The 13,320-nt window shown below is 35.5% G+C and overlaps 1 protein-coding gene across 5 annotated transcripts in view; it reads left to right on the top strand.

Annotated features, from left to right (window-relative positions):
• Nucleotides 1–13,320, top strand: part of LOC134539545 (uncharacterized) — a 70,262-nt gene that overhangs the window by 7,693 nt on the left and 49,249 nt on the right. For all 5 annotated transcript variants that reach the window (XM_063381666.1, XM_063381662.1, XM_063381664.1 and 2 more), the window contains exons 2-5: nt 130–219; nt 3,784–3,908; nt 8,453–8,567; nt 11,428–12,580. In XM_063381666.1, coding sequence (XP_063237736.1) covers nt 151–219; nt 3,784–3,908; nt 8,453–8,567; nt 11,428–12,580 — 1,462 coding nt within the window. In that variant the 5' untranslated portion in view covers nt 130–150. The remainder of the gene's footprint in view (nt 1–129; nt 220–3,783; nt 3,909–8,452; nt 8,568–11,427; nt 12,581–13,320) is intronic.

The raw sequence follows: 13,320 nt of genomic DNA, 5'->3' as shown, positions 1-13,320 counted from the left end.
TGTTTTCTAACTATTAACAATACAAGGCATTCCTTGTATTAATATAGAATTTACTTTCTGGTGTTTTTAAAAATATTTGCATTGTAGTTTAGTGTAGAGTGTTTATTCTGGTGTGATCTTCCGTTTTAGGCATTACCACCGTATCCAGTCATGGAAACAGGGTACTGGAATTTCCCCGATGGTGAACATTTTTCCACTTCTAATTCTCTTTATGGTCAGGTAAGTGTATGGTGGAAGTAAGAGTTTTTTTTACCTTGATACAAAGGTAATTAAAAATTTTACATATTTTGTTAGTACTTCGTTTCTGCGAAGTATAAGGTTAATTTTAAGCTTCCCAGTATCCTTATATTTGTATGGTGCATTTCTTTCGAGTCTCACAAAAACATTTTGTTCAATGTTTAATGATTTGAGTATGTGTCACAAGGTGCATGGGTGTATATCTCCCTTCCACCCCTGCTCATGGAATCAAAACACCCCTCTGAGGGAGCCCACTTGCACTTACAAGGTTGTAACTGTGAAACAGGAAAGATAAATGTATTCCCCACCTGGGAATTCTACAGATTTTCAGCTCTGCAAGTGGATGTTATCATTTCTCAGACTTTTATACTTTATTATTTTCTGACTCATATTTTATTAGTATTTGTGCAGTGATCCGAACTCATATCTGTGAATACGGCAATTGTTTCATTACGAGAGCATGAAATGTCATACCTCAAGGGGTTTTACCTGTTAAAATGATGTAACTGTGTTTCCTAATGTATAGACAGTTGAAAGAGTTAGTATTAGTATCAATAGTGTGAAGCCTGTATGTAATTTCATTGTGAGTGTTTGAATTTAAATACCTTCTGGCAATGCTGCATTTATAAACATTATGCAATGGATATAAATTATGTTACTTATACATCACTTAAAGCTAACACCATGTTGCTTACGTGCACCTTAACAAGAGGGTAGAGCTGCGTGTTAGCTGCCTGTCGAATGACATGTCGTGGCATGTTTTAACATTTCTGGGGTAACTGTCCCCAAGTGGTTTCCTTCATCTTAGGAATGAAGTCAAACGAAGTCACGGAAGCATAAGTCCAAGGACTATATATAGACTCTGGGTTCCCGTAGACAGGGGAAAATCTTGAGAGAGAGAAAAAAATGGGGAAGACTCGCGGATTTGTAAATGTGTCTTGAAAACCTGGAAAACACAGAAATTGACCATGTTCGCTTGCACGCGCAGTGGTCACACGCCTTCCCCCGCGACCGGCGGAGCCATAAGGGGCCCGCCTCATCAGGGGTGTGTGTTGGTGAGACGGGATGATAAGAGCGACAATCGTTAGTGCTTCTAGCGCGGTATCGCCTCTAAGCGCAAGGCTTTGAACTGCCGCGCAGTTGTCTCGTCGTCACAGGATAACTGTGAAATTTGAGCGGTGACCGTAACATTATATGGCTGAGAAATGATGATAAAGGCGTAATGCAAGTCCCTTAAGTGCTTTCAATAATCTGTACTGGTTATTTTACACCTAAAAATCACTCTGAAAACATGCATTTTAGCCATTTAACTCTTCTAAAACTACAGTTTAAAAACTTAATCCAAAATAAAAAGTACTTTTCGGCCCTCAGCGAACTCTTGAATGCTTTTCGTAAGCAGACCCCACTCGCATATCTTGAGTAGTTTTCAAATCACGTTTTTCCTGAAGCTCTGCACACCGTATGTGTGTCCGGGTAGGTGGAGCCCTTAAGGGGCCCGCCTCGTCAGGGGTGTATGTGTGTTAGTGAGGCGGGATGATAAGCGCGACGCTCGCTGGTGCTTCCAGCGCGGTATAGCCTCTAAGCTCAAGGCTCTGAACTGGCGCGCATTCGTCTCGTCGTCACAGGATGACTGTGAAATTTGAGCGGTGACCGTAACATTATATGGCGGAGAAATGAAGATAAAGATGTTATGCAAGCCCCTTAAGTGCTTTCAAGAATCTGTACTGATTGTTTTATGCCTAAAAATTAAACTGAAAACACGCGTTTTAGGCATTTTAACGCTTCTAAAAATACAGTTTAAAAACTTAATCCGAAATTAAAAGTACTTTTCGGCCCTCAGCGAACTCTTAAATGCTATTCATAAATAGGCCCCACTCGAATATCTTGAGTAGTTTTGAAATCGCGTTGTTTTTCCTGAAACACTGCACACCGTATGTGTGCCCAGGTAGGCGGGCCCCTTAAGGCTCTTCCCTAGAACGACATTTTCCTTTTTTGTCTATTTTTATATTACTAATCCAGTTTCGTAGTTAATACTATTTGTTTCTTAAATGTCTTAAACCAGTCTGTACTTTTATCAGAAATACATGTGTATTTGAAAACCCATCTGTTATCATTAATTAAACAACAAGAACAACTTTACTAATGAATCAAAGGTGAACAGATTTTAAGAGCTGTTAAGTATCAATATTCATCTGGTCACAATCAAATCAATAATGTATAGTTTCAAAGTTTGATTGAGTATAGTGGTTTTATATTATAAACTGGTAGCATTGGGTGCATAGCATTGATTGAAATGATAACAGTAAACTGTATGGGGAAAACATATTATAGTTAAATGACATGTTACATGTGGTTAAAACTTGTTTCGATACACATTTTTAGTGGAACATATTTATGAAGTTTCAGCAGCAGGGAGGCTATGGAAAACAAAACTTGAGGAATCTAAATTGTGTCTTAAAAATCGGTAAATTTAGGGAAAATGTTGAAACCTTGTTTGCAAAAACACTAGCTATTGGCAAATTTACATAGTTTACCATGTTGTATCTTAATGCCGTAAAATTTAAATGTATTTCAAACATAAATATGTGAGCCACTACACAATAATTAAATGTAATGGATAGAAACAGCGGTGTATTAATTTTAAACACAATAAAAAAATCAAAGCTTGGTAAAACAGATATGTTCATTGCATTTTTCAGACTAGTTGTGTTGGTTATGTAAATAATGATAACAGTACAAACTTTGTATTGTAATATATCTGTTATCTTGCCAGATAGATGGATGAATTATGGAGGAGGGGGAATGCTAGATATGTCAGGGAAATTGGCGGAGTGGAGAGTGTGGGAACTTTGATGTGTTATCTTGCAAAATTGAGACAAGACAAAAAATTTAGGTTGGGCAGGGGAAACTCGGGGAAATTGTCTAGAGTAAGAGCACTGGAGCCCTGATGGTGAATGGGAGGGTACTTCCCAGCCATGTTGATCGAACACATTGGTCACGACCCAAGCATTGTTCTGCAAAAATGATGTGCGGGTTATGCAGGAGTTGCTGCTTCTTTGTCTCACCTGTTCACTCCAAAAAATTTCAGTAATAATTCCCTGTCTTCAATTAAAATCTAATGGTTTAATTTTTACTGTAACTTATGTGTGTTGAGCATTTATTGTTGCTCTAATGGTAAATAGTGGATTGTTCCTCCCAAGGTAAACTAATGTGGGCGTGTTGAGAACTGATGTTTACTGTAGCCAGCTGCCCTACTTGAGGAACTTGCTCATTATTTCTGGCTTGTGCTAAGCATTTATATCTGATGGAGGGAAGTCCCGAAATTCTGATAAACTTTGGAGGCCTGAGGATTACATAGTTGGAATTTAAAGACCAAATGGTTTGATTAAGTATATTTTAAATTTTTCACTGATTATTAAATCATTTTATGTTTTTATTACCTAACCAGTTACTGTCAATACCATCATGATGAAAAATCTATTCTTGAATTTTTGATAGCATTTGAAATAAATTGTATGCTTATGTTATTTATTTTTTTATTTCTAGAGTCTGATGGAAGATACAAAACATTCATTGCTGGACATGGATATCCTATCAGATTCTTTCATACCATACGAAAATGTGCAGCAATTTGAAAGAAGTGAACCAGATTTGTGGGATACGGAAACTGAGTAAGTATTTACACTTATTGTAATAAGTATATTTTGTAGTTTACATATTAAAAATTGCCCTAAAACAAGGTGTAATGGTGAAGTCATGCGGCAACAGAAGACGCTGGTAATGTCATTGAAAAGTACCCAAGACTTTTTGTTGAGCATTAACATACTTCTTGGAGTGTGAGCAAGTTTTTTTCTGTATAATCAAAGCTTTTTACAAACTAGCTGCTCGACCCGGCTTCGCACGGCTATACTAATGGGAAAAAATTAAGCCACATCTCCCATTTACAGTAATGGTAAATTAAAAAAATTCAGTGAAAATTTATTACAATGCTGTATAATGTACCGTAGAGAAAATGAATAGCACTGATGGTTTCCCGACTCGTGCACGCAACGTACAACTGATGTACCCGTACTTCACTACGGCAGTCTACAGGCAGATCACTCTTGCGCCGCTCATTATACATGCCGCTCCTTGTGGGTACGCCACTGCCGCGCGATGCCCGTTGCCATGGAGACGCAGAAGGCATGAACAATGCAAAATCCTGTTCTCATGCAGACAAAGTACCCACTGTTGCCTGGTTTTAACCACCCATGGGATCTAATTTTCAGAAAATGTCATCCTGCGTAACATAAGGAAAATTACTGTGAAGTTTCAAGTCTGTAAAATATATATACTTGAAAAAAAGGGCAATTTTTGATATTTAAAGTACCCGCAAAGTTTCAACGGTGATGAGGACTGCACTAACAATGAAATAGTCGTTGCCATAGAGACGAATGAAGCATCAATAAAGCAACAGCTGTTGCGCCATGGTGATTTCATACCAAAAACTGGGAATTTTGATATATTACGCCCCCGAAACTCCCCTTGGGATTGGATTTCCGCAGAATCCGTTCTTAGTGAGCATCTACATCACAAAATGAGTAACTATGCTAAATTTCAAGTCAATCGGGTGTATAGTTTTAGAGATCTCGTGATGAGTGAGTCAGTGAGTGGTATTTCTCTTATAAATGTGTGTGTGTGTGTGTACATACAAGTCCTTGTCAGAATTGTAACGGTAGAGGAAAATTATTGATGGTCCGAAAAATGAAAATTAATTAAAAATAATAAAAATAATTCTAGTAAAAGAAAAAAACAAATTAAACACAGAGAGAGGGGAAAAAACAATAGTTTAGGTTTGCAATTTAAAGTGATAAAAAGTATTTAAATACTAATTGAACTCTTATGAGGGTACTGATTGCTTCATTGTTAATATCACACGGGTGTTTTTTATTTGTATGGGAAAATTAAGAATGATAAGGCATCTAGTGCGTGGCAACAATAGGCAATAGGAAATAAACTTCTAGCGCCTGCGGCATTGTCAACACACACTTCGTACGTGTACTGCATGTTGTATCTAACCCCCTCCAACGCATTTGATTCTAAATTGGACTTTAAGTAAGGATCCCTAATGTTATTGATAATATAATATAATTCCTCGATAAATGTACTATCCAATACTGAAAGAATTTTTCAAATCGGACCAGTGGTTCCTGAGATTAGCGCGTTTAAACAAACAAACAAACAAACTCTTCAGCTTTATAATATTAGTATAGATGTAAAGTATGTGGGAATTATAGACATCAATGAGATTATAGAACATACAATCTGAAAATCAAATACTATAGTTTCCTATGATATTCAAAAATTTTCATTACATTGAATTTGCAAACATCATGTAGTGAATTATTATTTATTTATTTTAGAAATAACCTTTTTTTGCACTATCTGCTGATGAAAGGTTAAATGGTATTTGCCAAAAACAGCAAATGGATATTATTGTTATATATTGGGATTCAGAAAACATTATATCATGTACTTGATACTTAACACCTGCTTTTCTTGAGCGTTGTACCGCTGCAGATTGGCTTAAAAATCTGCTAGTGTGTATTAATGATGCCAAACTTTCCCTAGAATGTTTAATTCAACTATCTACTGATGGACCAATTGTAAATCTGAAGTTTATTTCTGATCTCAAAAGTTACATGAAGAGTACGCTTGATACTAAATATTGGATATTGGTACTTGTTCATTGCACATAATCAATGGTGCCTACAAAATGCACCCACAAAGGTTTATTGGTGACTTAGTTTCTTGGAGCATTGTATCAACTGTTTAAGAATTATCCATCTCTGCGTGCTGTTTATTCTCAGATTACTGGTTCCAGAGTTTTTCCATAAACATTCTGTGCTGTACGGTGGACTAAAAACTCATCTGTAATCAAAAGATGCCTAGAAATGGTTCCATTTCTGGAAGAAAAAAAAACCTTGCAGACAAAGAGCTTGAGAAAAACCTTCCCAACACCCAGAACCTTGGCACTGTGAAAAAGTCTTTGTTGGAAGATTCCGTTCTGGAAGTCAAACTGCATTTTTCTGCTATGATTGCTGAGGAGTTGGAAGAAAATGTGACAAACTTCCAGAGAAATGATCCTCTTCTTCCTTTAATTCACCAAGAGATGTTTCTTTTGGTGAAAAACACTGGAAGAAGGGTTTTCAGCAAAATGTAATGGACAACATTTCAAATGTTTCTCAGTTGAAGAGCCTGGATATCAAGAATGAGAATATCTTATAAAATACTGTTTCCATAGAGAATGGTTTTGGTGCTACTTTGTCTCAAAAAGGTGAAGGAGCTTCACTCCCTGAAATTTAAGGCTGACTGCAGGAAATTTCTGTTGTCGTTATTTCCCAAACTGGATGAAAAGAGTCCCCTGAGAAAGAGAATTGTTTGGACTCAACTTGCTTTCCTCCTTCAGTAATGGTTAGAGACTCGGTTAGCGCTCACACAATCAGTTGGCACCTGCTGATGGAGAGATTTTTCTTATAGAGTTCACAAAATTTTGTGAAAACCCAAGGTGTTTGAAAGCTGCAAAATCTTTTAATTGGAAAAAAGAAAGCCTTGATAAATTCATTTTTAATTTGATCAGCTCAGTTATGCAAGATGCACATGAACAGTTAATCCTATTCTTCCAGTGTTTCTTAATTTGTTTCCATGTAAATACAGCGGTAGAGAGAAGTTTCTCTTTCAACAAAGATTTTTTGGTTCGAAATCTTCAAGAGAAATCTCTTGTAGCTCAAATATTGGTTCATGACCATATCTTTTCACTTCCAGTTGAGTATTTTAATTTTAGACTTAAGTGTTTTGGGCTAGAGTGTGAATACTTACAACTCAGGTTGTGTAATTAATATATTTTACTCAACTAGTTTGGTTACTGGTTCATTTTGTTTTTCAGAGGGCTTTTCTTCTCACTGATCAAATAACAAAAAAAATTGAAATTTCGCAATGTCTAAGCAAGAATGTCCTGAGAATGAAAAAGAACGAACATGATGAGGTGTTAAATGAAAGAAGAAGAAAAAGCACTTGAAATGAAGTTAGTCAAAATGAAAAAGGAAAAATTGCTCAAAGAGTAAAAAAAGAGAATTATTAGAAATAGAGATGAAATTGAAAAAAACTTAAGAAAAGTTTTTAAACTGTTTTTAGTGCCAGTAATTAACCTAATGTAAAGTATTTAAGACAATATTTAAAACCTTGAAAATTTTTGTGTACCATGTTAAAAAAATGTAATGCATAAGACTTTAAAAAATTTTAATGATCTCCAAAGGTCACTGATTTTTGCTGTTAGAACCTGGTAGACATCTGACAGCTTTGTGTGGCCAGTGACACCTGTGCTGCAGCTGGCTATATTTTACTTGCGTAGCGTACATAGCACATTTTTGGCCGTAGCTTAAGAGTATCGTGTGAACGGCTTAACAGTATTACAATAACTGACTGCAAGACATGTACTTTTATATAGGACTTTTTGGCTAATGCTCGTTTATTTATATGAGTATCCTGCATTGAGTTTTTATTTGAATTTCATGAAAGGGATAATTTTTTTATAATTTTTTGCAGTTTGTATGTTGATCGAAACTTGAACACTAATCTGACCAATCTAAATTACTATCAGAAATTGGTTGAAGGCTAAACACACAGCATACACACACGCACACATATTTAATCCTGTACTGATTTGAAGTTAATAACTTAGAAAGTTAAATTAGAAGTTAAATAACTTAGAAAAAAAAAGTATTTTGGTTGTGGTAAGTCAAGTTGATTCTTTAATACGATAGATTCTTTCTTGAAAAATCTGAATGTATGTAAAATTTAAATGATTCTGATCATCAAAGGTTTAATAAGTACAATATTTACCTTATAAGACAGCCTTCAGCTTGAATTCACTACCAATTGTAAAGGTTAATTTGCTGAATGTCCCACTAGTTGTGAATGATAATATGCTAGGTGTTCACCACTAGTTGCAAAAGATAAGATTTTAAAGGGTTTTGGCTCTTATGTGCCGACATTGCTGGCTTTTATTTTAAGTATGAGAAGACTTGTCAACTCTGCCCGATAATCTGCTGTTTGGAGGTCTGACTATGCTAAATTGTTTTGATGTTTGCCTTTATAATAATTTTGTTATAGATATTACAGTTTTGGATTAGCAACATTCGTTATTTGCTTTTATAGTATTATTCTCAAATTACAGGCTAAATGGTGACATAGCTGTGCTGCCAAGAGCCATGTCTAAACATGAAGGCCACAGCAAAGAGGACTTTCATAAAGTTCTGTCGGATTGGCAGGAGCATGTTGGATCAATGCAGGTAAATGAAAGTGCTTCATGGTTTGTCAAATGAAATGTCGGTTGTTTTACGGCCCACCCTACTTCTTTCCAAATGAACATAAAAAGATTTTCACATTCATACTAGTTCGTGTCACTCAAAAATCACTTAGGTTTCCTTGTTGAGATATGTAATTTTATGAATGATTATATTTTTGACGTGACAACGTCTAATAAATCGATGAACGCCGGCTGCACGCATAAAAAAGGATGACTCATTGTACGCTTGCACCGCATCTATCTCTCTTCTACTCGATTGGAACAACCATCGATTTGACTTTTTCGAGACACATTAAACTTGAAACACTCCCATTCATTTCATACTTTTCCTATCATCGTCCTATCCTTAATAGAATAACACAGATTGGAAGAAGTTAAATAGCAAACATGTATGAAAGTTATAGTTAAAATAATCTGTTCTTTAAAGTAATAAACATATTTGAATTAATCAGTGCGAATAAAAGTAAATTTATCAATTAAATTGTAGATTTCATTTCACTCCTTTGTATCCATACAAAATAGTGATAATTCAATAAAAATGATTAAATTTTATTCATAAAAAGTATGCAATCATTTCATCAATGTTTTGTTATGACATCACGTTAAACTACTTAACAGACAACCAATTTTTTTTTATTTCTATTTTTTTAACTGTTTCTTTATGGAAGAAAATGTGTTTATGTTAGTGATGTATTTTAAAGTACATATTGTTTACTTAATAATTTGTGCATTATAGATTTTTGACTAAACAAATTACTAATTCTGCTGCCCTACAGATGGGGTTGGCCGTGGCCCAAAGCCAAAAAAGTTAACTCTGTATAAATCTTTATCCTCACACTTAATCTTGTATCACCAAATAGGACCTCATGCAAAAGGTATCTATTGTTTTGGTTCTATACAGGAGTCTGTGGTGTCTTAAACAGCAGCTATTCCAATATTTGATATCACTCTCCCTGCGTTACTGTTCCAGAATACTTATCCTCTACTTTCCTGCTTGTTGCATCACAAACATTGCCTCAGTACATTAGAACCCTGTTATAATGTTTTTCTTGGGACCACAAAAAAAAAAAACATTATAAGCAGGAAATCTCAATTTAGCTCTTAACAATGTTCTAGCTTTGTATCAATGACCTCACCAAGTTATGTAAACAACTTTAATGTTAAAACCAAAGATAGTATACTTGATACATGAATTTTCTGAAACAAGCCAACAATTTTTCAACTTCATCTTGTTCCCTGGTTAAATTTTGTTTGTCTTTAAAGATACACTGCCACATTTTTTGTAAAATTGTCTCACGATTCATGATGGCAACATTAATAGTGAGAACGTCTACTCCTTTGCCACCTGAAAATGTTTAATTTTGGGATTCCTACGTATGAATGAAAAAAAAATTATTTGTAAGCAATAGAAAACACTTTTAGTTATGCCCTCGCTCAATGGTTGGCAACTTAAATATCGTAGGGCTATATATGTGCATCTGAATACCCACTGGAATGGCAAGGAAGATAAGAGTTGACTAAGGGTGTCAACTGACACGTAACTATGAACATTGTGTACCTTCAGTATATTGCATAAAATTGTATTTTAACAAACTTCATGTATTGTATGGCAGTGATTGTAAACATAAACATACATAAAGGAAACTTTTTATCGTAAGTGTTGGAATAATTTGGTTTTAAAACATTTTTTCCCCATTTATTGAATGTTAGGAAGCAAACATTATAAGCAGGAAATTACACTATTTATGAACATTATATGCAGGAAATAAATGCATTTTCCTTATGAGGGAAATATTGGGACTTTAAAAATATGACGTTATAAGCAGGAAAACATTATATGCAGGAACATTATAACAGGGTTCTACTGTATTTTGCAGTTCCGTCTGGGGCACTGCCATTTGTCTGAACCCAGAACACCTAGATCAGACAGTTGTCTCTTATAGCTCGCTGGTTATCACCACAAGTCACTTATATTCCTCCTAGCAATTTTAGTCTGGTTTGTCAAACATAAAGTTTTGGTGTATGCAAATTTTGATGTATATTATCAGTCAGATCTTGAATCACGTGGCAGAGATCAGGTACTGGCAGATCGGCCGGGTGGAATGTTTTGATTGGTTGTCTAGAAAGTTGTCTAACTGCTTTTAACCTTGGTAAGCAAGCAATAATGGCCGTAAAAACTTTTCTGTTGTTTAAAAAATTTCATGTTTGTTGCTGTAAGTTTCTAAATAGCTGGATTTTTTTTTGTACTTGGGATGTTATTAAGGATCTCTCTTAGTCGGGGGGGGGGAGGTATATTTTGTTAGCAAGGTGGGATAAGTGTGACACTCACTGGTGATTCTAGCGATATGTTGCCTCTAAGCACAAGGCCCACAACTGACGCGCAATCTTCTCATCGTGCATAGGGCAACCATGAGATTTGAGCTGTAACCATAACATCATATGGCAGAGGAATGAAGTTATAGGTGTAATGTAAGTCCCTTGAGTAAGTCCAAGAATCTTTAGTATGTTATATATTCTAAGAACCAGATAGACTTGATCTTTAAAGGACTTGAATGAACTTTAAATTGTTCCAAATGGAGCGAATTTGTTGCAGTGTTGCTACACTGGACTCATCTTCTAGAGGACTTGGGTTCTAATCCTGTTCCGACCATCCTGTTTCAGTTCACTGTGGTTCCCCAAAATCACTCGCAGGCAAATGCTTAGATGGTTCATTACTATAGACAGTGGCTAATTCCTTTCCTAATATCCCTGTAAGGTAGAAGAGGCTTGGTGAAGGTATTATTAGTCATTATGATTCAAATATTTAAACATTCAAAAAATTGTTTCGTTCGTTTTGATTCCAGGCATCCGACACAGAAGATATGGACGTCAAGGACATTGTAGGGCTTGACATTGCAATGCCACGGAACTTTTCGGAGCATCTTTCCGAAGGCATCTTCGATGAAGAAACTTCTTTGGACTCCGAGGTGAAAACGTGGCAGCCTTCTAGCAAATCAAACAGTAGTGGACAAGCATTTCTCACTACCATTGTCAAAGAAGAGTACAATTTTGATTTGGATAACTTTTTAGATTGTGACGATGATGGTGGTGATGACGATGATGACGTCAGCCTCAAGGTTGTTGAAGAGGATGTTCAGGACAGTCTGAGCCGTGGAGATTCACACCTGGAATTTCAAGAAGAAAGTGAAGGAATATTTGGCAACATCGAATTGCCAATGATTCAGTCAGCTAAGATAGTCACTTCAGTAAGCAATAGCCCTAAAAGATTATTTCCTGAATATAGCTTTGAAAAAATTAATCACTTTAAAATGGCGGGAATAAATAATGAAATGAACACTATAATAATAAAGGATGAGTTAGATATATTAGACTTTGAAGAAAATAAAATACTACTTGACGAAGAACCAATCGACAGTATTATGAATGACTCTGAAGTTGAGAATAATGAACATGAGTTGTTTCAAAATTCAGTTCAAGTGGTACACGATGCATTTCAGATGTTACCCAATTCAGTTCAAGGACAACCAAATTCAGTTCAAGTGCAACCTGACCCAGTTAAAATGCAACCTGATCCAGTTAAAATGCAACCTGATCCAGTTAAGGTTCAACATAGTCCAGTCAAAGTTCAAACTAATCTAGTTCAGGTGCAACATAGTCCAATCAAAGTTCAACCTAATTTAGTTCAGGTGCAACATAGTCCAGTCAAAGTTCCATCTATTCCAGTTACAGTGCAGCCTAATCATGTTAAAGTGCAACATAATCCAGTTAAATTGCAACCTAATCCTGTTAAAGTTCAACCTAATCCCGTTAAAGTGCAACCTAATCCCGTTAAAGTGCAACCTAATCCCATTAAAGTGCAACCTAATCCCGTTAAAGTGCAACCTAATCCAGTTAAAGTGCAACCTAATCCAGTTAAGGTTCATCTTCATCCAATAATAAAATCTGAGGAAAATGAAGATTGCATTGATGTGGAAACTGTATCCGAGCAAATGCCAGGTATGTATTTTAAATGCTTTGGTTCTTTTTTTATTTAATTTTCTGGATATGTACTGCACTACTGTTATTTGTACCAGAATTCTTGTACCTGCCAAAACATTAACTGGCGTACAGGTATTTGCAATTATTTTTTTTTTGAAATTTCACAGCAACCATTACAGACTTACAGCAATTAATTCATATTTGTTCTGACTCCAAATTAAAATATTTGCTTTACAGCTACAAACAGAATTATAAAAGAAAATAGAGTGGGTGCTTTGGAGGAGGCCTTATCTTGTGCAGGATAGCCACTCGACTGGGAAAATGTTGAAACCTTGAATTGGGTGTGGATTTTTTTGGGTGCCGGGAAATCAATGAGAAACCTGTGAATTTGTTAAAGCTATCAGGAATTATCTGTCTAGCAAGTTGAAACAAGTTTCGTTGAAAAACTACATTCCGCGTCTACGAACGTTCTCTCTTATGCCATTTTTAAGTACTGTTTACAGCTCAGATAAAAACTGCACTCTAAGCACTGTGTTTCTTATGCCATTTTTGACTGCTGATGTTTATTTGAACCTCCTCATTAGTAGGGACAAGATTATACGGTGAATTGCGGAAAAACGGAAATAATTTAAATGAAAGTTAATACACCATATATTACCTAAATGCTAAATATATCATTTAATCAAAACTTTCAAATTATTTTTTAAAAAAGTTACCATTTCCTGACAAAATATTCTACCAATTTGCAAAGATCAGAA

The sequence above is a fragment of the Bacillus rossius genome, chromosome 15 (genome assembly GCF_032445375.1).
Source record: "Bacillus rossius redtenbacheri isolate Brsri chromosome 15, Brsri_v3, whole genome shotgun sequence".
Lineage (NCBI taxonomy): Eukaryota > Metazoa > Arthropoda > Insecta > Phasmatodea > Bacillidae > Bacillus > Bacillus rossius.
The sequence above is the reverse complement of the archived record's forward strand: the minus strand, read 5'-3'. Positions and strand labels throughout refer to the sequence as shown.